This window comes from Watersipora subatra, chromosome 7, assembly GCF_963576615.1.
Source record: "Watersipora subatra chromosome 7, tzWatSuba1.1, whole genome shotgun sequence".
NCBI lineage: Eukaryota > Metazoa > Bryozoa > Gymnolaemata > Cheilostomatida > Watersiporidae > Watersipora > Watersipora subatra.
Genome location: NC_088714.1, coordinates 1,446,803 through 1,456,025, shown reverse-complemented (window position 1 = coordinate 1,456,025; position 9,223 = coordinate 1,446,803). Strand labels below are relative to the sequence as shown.

At 37.7% G+C, this 9,223-nt stretch overlaps 2 protein-coding genes across 2 annotated transcripts in view; both read left to right on the top strand.

The window, feature by feature from the left end:
• LOC137399720 (pecanex-like protein 1) overlaps positions 1 to 727 on the top strand; it is a 31,080-nt gene extending 30,353 nt beyond the window's left edge. The window contains exons 14-15 of the mRNA XM_068085930.1: positions 470 to 574; positions 675 to 727. Of these exons, the coding sequence (XP_067942031.1) occupies positions 470 to 574; positions 675 to 727 (158 nt within the window). The remainder of the gene's footprint in view (positions 1 to 469; positions 575 to 674) is intronic.
• Positions 610 to 9,223, top strand: part of LOC137399844 (pecanex-like protein 1) — a 37,822-nt gene continuing 29,208 nt past the window's right edge. The window contains exons 1-5 of the mRNA XM_068086082.1: positions 610 to 742; positions 4,135 to 4,315; positions 4,793 to 4,979; positions 7,125 to 7,296; positions 8,383 to 8,585. Coding sequence (XP_067942183.1) covers positions 727 to 742; positions 4,135 to 4,315; positions 4,793 to 4,979; positions 7,125 to 7,296; positions 8,383 to 8,585 — 759 coding nt within the window. The 5' untranslated portion in view covers positions 610 to 726. The remainder of the gene's footprint in view (positions 743 to 4,134; positions 4,316 to 4,792; positions 4,980 to 7,124; positions 7,297 to 8,382; positions 8,586 to 9,223) is intronic.

The following is a 9,223-nucleotide window of genomic DNA, read 5'->3' as shown; positions in this document are numbered from 1 at the left end:
CGATATTGATATTTAGGGCATGTAAAATTTATTCATTGCTCGACCTTCATTGTGAGTTCCTAGCAGTTGATGCGATTGCATAAGGCCAAGTACAAAATTGGCGTAAAACGGCGGCGTGTTATAATCGATAAATCCCTGTTAGGGTTGCATTATTTGACCATAGATTTTTTAAAGGAGTAAGATTGTTGCTTCTGTTGATCTTTAGTCCCTCACTACCCAGTTACTGCAGCTGCATAACCATCCACCATTAGCCAAGCATCTTTTGTATCGCTCATCAAACATAACCATGCACCTACCCAACTAAAAACTTGTATCCGTATCTATCAGCTAATACCTTGGCCATCTTTTGCTCTTTAATAAAATCAGTTGTAAAGAAATGTTACAACCTTAGCTGGCGTGGCTGTCTGTTAAAACCTTTACCTTTGTCCTTGACCTTTGTACACCAGTAACTATTCCTTTCTCATCACAGGCTGCTGGTATAAATACACATTTGACTCAACCAGCGATGGGCTTCCTATCAAGATGGGTAAAGATTTCACTCCGGGCTCCGTGCAAGGTGATACCGCTGCACCTGGTGATGACTCTATCCTTCCTCAGGACAGCGCCGATGCCGCCCAACCTCATAATATCCTCACCCTTCTAGCCTCAAACCAAGATGATAATTTGCTATACAGAAGTGGACTGTCTCGTAGACGTCTCGCTGGGCTTGGTATTGGAAACATTTTGATGAGACAGCGTTCCAGTAAGCATTCCAATTCTCCTCTAATCCTTGCATTGACTGAGACTTCTCTGTTGAGAGCTTTATTCATAAACATTATTATTCATATATACCATTTCACATTTCACTGCGGTGAAATATACTGTTTGTATTTGTTTAGCATATTAAGTAAGGTACAACAGAAGAATATTACAGACTTTAAACAGTAATAAATTAATCGTATTTTACGTTAAAACAAATTTAGATTTGCCTCCCCAGGTATGTTCTTAACGCGATAGGACATCCAAATGCTGCCATCTGAACACTTTTGCCGCTGCCTGCTAAACACTTCATATGAACATATACATAATATAACAAGAGACCAAATAGACATTTTGTAGTTATAAAACAGCTAATAATTGGATATGCTGCCGGTGCTGTTTTTGTAATATTTAAACAGGGTAGATAAAACAAAACATTAAGTGGTATTTAACTTTGCTGACTGCTGGCTTGGGAACTATTGCCATGACGATATAATATTGCATATCTTGATAGACAGCAGCATGCAATATACCGACGTTCATTGGAAATGCCTTTCTTAAAAAAGTGTAATAACTAAATGCTAATAAATATTTTGTTAAATTAATTGGGATAAGTATGTAACTATCTTATGTGAAGTTTCGTAAAAGCCTCTAACAAAAGACTACAATGTGGTAATAAAATAACAATGATAATACATTGACAGTAACATGACAGGTGCTTTTTGAATTAGCCTAGCGTAGGGGAGTCCTCACTGGAGTCCCTAAAGTAATCAAGTAATCCCTCAATTTTCCCACGACCAAACGAGCGGGAGCGAAGTTTGAGAGAATGCATGATAAATGCATGTGCACACAACTTACGAAAATTATTCATTAACAACGTCCCAAACCCTTGTTTCAAAATCTCATCAACAAATTTAACCATCGTTTTGTAGAGTCGTTAAAGTATAATAACGATACAAAACACATATAAGCCTATTTAGATATGTTACCAAGTCTTTGTAAATTGTCGACAGTCTTTTAAAACTTACCCATCTGATCGGATTATACACAAATAGACAGCTTAATTTGGCCGAAATTCGTCACAAAACACTTGACAAGCTTGGTTTAATAAAAGTTAAGACCGGCAAACAAAACGCCGAGCGAGGGACAATAGAATCATTAAGTCGTGCGAATTTCACAAAAAAATAACGTGCACATTTCACCAGTCTACAGCATTGTCGAATTGCCGAAGGTTTCTGTAATTAACGTAGAAGTACAGGAATTGTTTCTTTTTTGCCGATTTCAAAGTAACTGACATTTTGGAAACTTTTGAGTACTTTGGTATTCTAACTGATGTCCAAAGCAGTGAAAGTAAAGGAAATGACGATGATATTTTTTCTAACGATTCTTATGAGATTATTACAATATAAGTTTAGATGACTATTGAAGTGTAATAGTCACACTAACAACATCGATGATGATGAATAATATGTTGCTGCTATTATTTTTTGTAAATAGTTTTGTTAAATAGATTTTCTAAAAATCTATATAAATATCACAACTTCTTGATATTGTTTACTATGACGTTTTGAAATGTAAACAAAATTGTGCATTGGTTTTCTATTATTACTATATTAATAATATTGGTTATTCTATTAATATCAGTGCATTTTACTTCTAATATTGGCCAATATTGCATTTCTCCTATTGCAGGGGGAAAAGTATAAACATATAATCTTTTCCTTTCATTATTACTGTTTGTTGTATATAATAACACCCACACCCAGTACATTACAGCTACCATTGCAGTTATCCTATTGCGCTGCAGTGCCATATAACTGCTAATATTGCATTTCTCAACCATCAGTACCCTTTCTTTTTGCCAATATCACTTCGGTCGTAGGCTGTATGACAGTGGAATTTCTAGTAAGTAAATTTCCGTACTTTTTGCCTTGACTGTGGTAAACAAGGATACATGATAACTGAGTCAGGGAGAGAGCTGTTACATGCATGAACTGTAGCCTGAAATCTTCCTACATATTTTAAAGTTTGTATGCTAAAGTCACTGAATGCTTTTTTTATAAAAACTGTTTTAAAGATTCTATTTGATTCTTTCACGCGTCATCAATAGAGTTATTACCATGTTGGTCACATATTGCTCAAAGGGGTACATAACTCCAAGTTTATTGATATGTGTAGGGCTAAGTGGATGCCTATCACGTACCCTACTCCACAGTAAGCATTTATAGCAACACGCTGTCACAGGTACCCCTTTAGGGTACAAGTAGGAATCCAGAAACATCCTTAGTTCTTTCAGGAAGCCGTTTAAATATTCAGATACATAGATATAGCAACAATAGTTTAAATTTGTCATTTAAATGGGTGTCAGGCTGGCTTAGTGGTATCATCTTTGTTGTCAATCATGGGGTTGGTGGTTCGAGCCCTGCTTAATGCCAATCTGACAAAAAGCTCTCAGCAAGCTTTCAACCCTAAATTGCTGGGTCTTTCGGATCTAGACCTTAACTTGGAGGCCCCGTGTACCACACCGTCAACGTGGGCACGTTAAAGATCCACCTCTGTCCTTCGCACATTGAACAAGTGAAATGGCTACCTGGCTCTGTCATACTGGGCGTGTTGCAAAATGTATCCCTTCAGGTTAATCTGACAGTTCCAGAAGAAGCCCTTGATAAGTGTTAGGACCACCCAAAGTAGCTTATAAAAACCTAGTCCTGGCGGTGTGTTTCTCTACTAGAGAACACTACCAGGCATTGTCACTACATGACAGAAGCATGCCATTATTTTTTTTTTAGTTCAACTTTGTCATTGACCCTTGCTACCGCTCACGCAGCAGCTTAAATAAATATGAATTGTTCCATAAGGATATAACTCCTGGCTACAACAAAACTGTTTGGCTTGTGACCATTTCCTTAAAATGCATAGATTTACTCATGTCACATCTGTAATCAGTAGTTGAAGAGCTGTATGCAACTTCTTGGCATTTATATATCTTTGAGGTATTATTCAAATTCATACATATTCTAGTCACAAACACGGCAAAGATACCGATATCTAGGTTAGACCATCTAGGTTATCTAGGTTAGGTTATGAGCTGAGTAATAGCCTCTTCATTAAATCTGTTTTTATTAAATATCTTTGTCTACTAACAAACCACAAAGCACCTGTCTGAGCTCCTTTGTATGTATTTCCTTAGGAGAAAAGTAAGCTGAAATTTTTTATGAACAATAGAATTGCGTATAGGGCGTAGTTAGTAGTTTGAAAGATAGACTGCCTGCTTACAGGCAGTCCGTCTTTCAAACTTAGGAAGGAATTGGTCTTTTTTTGCGATCGTTTTAACTCCGATCAAGTTTTGTTAATTTTAGTCATTTATTGAGAGGTTGTCTTATCTTGCTTCATTAGACTGGTCGGCCGACACTGATCGGAGAGATTCAGAGGACAGCTCTGACACGACTATACGGGTCGAACCCCCAGTGTCCTCTGTCAGCGGACCCAAGCAGTTCTATAAGTGGAAAATGTTTTCCATGCTACCCTCAGTCAAAATATGGCTAGATAGACTCTCCCTGCTTGCCCTTCTAGACAGGTAGGTGCGGGTGCTCATAGCTAAACTCTATTTTATTTATATCGCTGCTCAAATGTTTGTCTTGTTGTGAATAACATGCCATAGTTTGAAGATTATGACTGAGTGCTGAGCAATATAACCAATATCTACATGCCGTAGTCCATACAGTTCAAATTAAACATATATTTTGGTCGATTTAACTTGTACTTGTACCTGCACTGCATGGAATCAATTCATATTCCTCACGCACTTGTTCAGACCAACTACCCCTTGCATAAAAACTTGGTGGTATATCTTGTTGGGAATTTGATATGACGTTAATGTATGTTTTTGTAACTCGCAACTCCGTTCGAAACTCCGTCCATAGTTTACATACAACATAGTATACATAGTCCATACAACTCCGCTCAGAACTTCTCAAGCTATAGCTAGCTTGTGTCCATAGTTTTTTGGTGCTATTATAAATGACCAAGGAAATACACGTTTTGTCATTTGTAGAAATGTATCTCGAAAGGAGAATATAGCTTCAGTGTTCCTAGCAATACTAGTAACAGTTATGGCAAGCATTCTTCTGGCCACAGGCTATTATAAGGACATCTTCATATTTTTCTTCTGTTTTGTTGTGGCTGGATGCCAGTATTCGCTGCTCAAAAGTGTTCAGCCTGATGCTGCCTCACCAACACACGTGAGTGAACAATCTTGACTAAATATAGTGTCTAGTAAACAGCATGCTTACCCTTTCTAGTAACCAATCATAGTTAACATTTATATCAACCAATCGCCTACCATTGTTACCATTACCATTGTTACACGCATTATGTTTCCATGAGGCTGTTAATCCACAGGTTTTATTTCCATGAGGTGGTTAATCCACAGGTTATGTGTCATCCGCAAGACTAGAACCGCAAAAATTCGCAAGTCAAGCGAGTTATGTCACTCGCAAGTTTTTATCACGCTTCCTGTTTGCGAAAGATGGAAACTGCACTTGCGAATGAGAGAGAATATTGTGAGAATATTGTGAAAGAGAATAAGAGAATATTGTGCAAGCTATTCCATTTTAAACATTTTCCACACTTCAGCCGCTCTTATTTCAAAAGTGTGCTGTTAAAGGTTTACTTGCAACAAAATTCATATTACAGTTATTTGGTATCAAGAGATTCACCAGGGTGGCTCTGCTGTGCTGTAGGTGCAAAATATGTGGAAATGTGTTTACAAGCTCTTAAAAGCTCAAAAACGAACAGTTAATTGCAGCCATCACGAAAACGCCGTAGATTAGAATTCCTTTTCAAAACGGCTCAAATGGGACGTAGCTGAACAAGATGGCACCTGTTTACACTTTCATGCAACCTCATTCGTCGAAATATTTTCACAAATATACTTCTCGCGTTCAAAAAACCATGTCTATTGTCCTTACACGTCTATTTCATCAGCATTATCATCATTGTAATGCCGTCATTTTGAGCACTGATATCTCAAAACCTACTGTAATAATTCGTTTACTTAAAGAGTGCATATCATCCTTCGATAAACATGACGAGCCTGTTGGTCATCTGTGATAGTCGAAAAAATGCTGCAGAAATTGTTCGCGCTATTTGACAGGAAGTATGGGTCACATGATCAGGTTACGACTAGATGATTAGACCAAACTGAAGCAAAACTGTCAAGTAGCGAGCATCTATATTTGGTAAGAGCTCTTTGGTAAAACCTGAAGTGTTTGTCATAAACTAGTGCTACGAGAAGTTTTATATGGAGCCTTTTATTGGCCTTTCAATTCACTTGATAACATCACGTGTCAAAAAAATAACCAAATTGTTTGATTATGTCAGAGAAATAAATTGATTCCAACCTACGGCGTTTTGTGATGGCAGCGATTAACTGTTCGTTTTTGAGCTTTTAGGAGCTTGTAATCACATTTCCACATATTTGGCACTTACAACACAGCAGGGTAAGACATAGTGAATCTTTTGATACCAAATAACTGTAATGTGAATTTTGTTGCAAGTTAACCTTTAAGCGAGACAGCTGTGCGTTGCCATGACATGTGGCGTAGAATTCTTTATCCTTTTTAAAAAGCGCTCGCGTTAATCTGCAAATGACCATTAAAATACTTATCGCACGGTAATTCAACGAGCACGCAATTCCAACTCCACATCATCCGCACATTGGAAACATCGTGTATAAAAGAAATCGAAAGAAACAAGCGAAAAGCAAGAAACAAAGACACAGCAAGCTGACCCACCCTAGTCGATAGACTATAGGCCATCTAAATCAGCACAATATGCACGGTACACTTTGTCACATGACTTTGTTGCTAGGGAACCAAATGCAAGACATTTTACTTTACTAGGGGACTCTGACTGCAGCCCTGCACCATCTTCTCTTTTTAGAAAGAGCCTTTAAAAAGGTAATGAATGTAAGACTTGTCCACTCATGGCAGATAGCATTCCCAATCCGTAGGAACTTTATGAGCATTTTATTGGGTTATATTCACTCCTCACTATAGCAGTTTCTTATAGATTGGGAGGTGTTTGGGGGTAAACTAGAATTGCGCAATTCCAATGTGCGCACAATTCCAAATCCACATCATCCGCGCATTGGAAACATAGTGATGGTCATCCAGGTTGTCATGAGCCGAGTAGACAGCCATCTGAAATGAAACTCGCCCTTTCGTGGGATAGCCGTCTGGAAACTAAACAAACGAGTGACTACTGACCTATTTCAGATGACTACTGACCTATTTCATGTAAAAAAGGATGTGTTTTTGGTTTATATGACAGTTTAATTGACAACTGAATGCTGTTCTTTGATTTCTTATTATTTATTTTCTCAGGGCTACAACAACGTGATTATCTACAGCAGAGGCTTCTATTTCTGCCTTCTCTCAATACTCATTATCGTCGTAGATGTATGCGCGCGGAGACATCGACATTTCGAATTTACTCTTTATGGACTTACTCTAGTGAACGTCACTCTGCTTGAGTATTCTAGAGAAGTACTCAAAGGTCAGTAACTCTCAGCATGTCAAGTTACTCCGGTGAATGTCACTCTGCTTGAGTATACTTGAGAAGTACTCAAAGGTCAGTAACTCTTAGCATGTCAAGTTACTCTGGTGAATGTCACTCTGCTTGAGTATACTTGAGAAGTACTCAAAGGTTAGTAACTCTCAGCATGTCATCTTTGCTTCAAGCTCTTGGTAGATTCGTTCCGGTGATGTAGGAGCGCCGTTGCAATAAAAGCTCAAGGTGAGCTGGATTGGTACATAACACTGAGAACGCCGTGTAAAAAGGAAACAACTCCAGATTACTGTTGATACATGCCAATGACTTGATGTGCTCTACAATAAATATACCACTAGCGCCTCATTCCTTGTGATATTACCCTTCCAGAAGTCTATACTAAGACTTCTCTGATCACAAAATCTTTTAACCTATTGCCTTATCACAGACGAACTCATTTCTGCATTTGCGTTACCGGTTTCAAAATGCTGCATAAACTATGCCTTGGATATTTGTATTTATCCTTCGACATATGTGCCAAACATTCTATTTCATTTCTATTCGGTGACACCAACATACTACATCTCCCATTATATGTTTCAGTTTATGAACTTTCATTATTACAACCTTCAATTCACTATCCTGATTTTTCAGCAATACTGTTAGATTACCAAATGATAAAACACTTATGTTCAACTCATTCTATAATTCTTGATTTCTGTCGCCGTTTTTTTGTTTTTGGCTCGTAATAAAAAAGATCATTCTGTAAATGACCTACAGAAGATGCATTAAAATCATTCTGTAGATTACTTACTTTATTGGCATTTACTTAATGCCAATAAAAAGTTATACTTAGATTATTTGTGCGATTGCTCTTTATGTTATAAGGGGGGTTTTCAAATTTCAATGCATGCGTTTCACTTTTTATTTGTATTCAAGATTTTTGGGTGCCAAAAGAAGTAGATAGAAATAATGACACCGCATGATTGCTATAAAACAAGCTAAGACATAATCGACTCTAATAATAAAACCTAATACAAGCTATTATCTACCTGCAGTGCTAACATAATACAAGATATTGTCTACTTGCAGTGTTGATGCTGTGTCAGCCCTTAGTTTTCCTCCTCGGACTTCTTCCACAAGTTAACACATTCCTCCAGTACCTGCTCGAGCAAGTGGAGATTCACATATTTGGAGGCAATGGCACGACCAGCCTCCTTTCCGCCCTCTACGCAGTTCTTCACAGTCTCTTAGCCGTTGCTGTACTCTACGGCCTCGCCTTTGTTCCAATCGAGGTAGGCATAGAAATCTAGCTGTAGTCCAGCCCCACTCGTCACTCGTAAGTTGAAGGTATTACTCAACAATTTTAAGAGCTTGATGAAATAACTTCTTCATGTTAAGATTTATACCAAAACCAATGATAGATTCGTCATCCTTTGGTGCTCTTTGCATGATGGTCTGTTGAATCGCTGACAACTATGCATTGCAATTGCTAGCTATGCAATACGTCACAAGTGTGTATATAGTAAAACTTAAAAATAAATTTTTTCCTACTTTTGGTGCAGCCAAAATGAGGGGAAAACATGAAACATAAATTCAGTTAGTATTAAACATTGCTGATTTGAGCTGTGGCAGCAGTAATGTAATATTACTGACTTGAACTGTAGTAACAGTGCTATAATATTACTGACTTGAGCTGTGGCAGCATTAATGTAATATTACTGACTTGAGCTGTAGTAACAGTGAAGTAATATAACAGCTCATACGCAAATGTGCCAAATGATTGTAAATTGATTCATAAGAAATTCCATATCTTCTCGTCTCAACTAAAAGTCACACATCGAAGTGAGCTCGGAACAAAGAAAAAATGACATGGCGTATTTGTAATGACGGGAAATATCTCATTCCATTGTGTATATATCCTAATATAGAT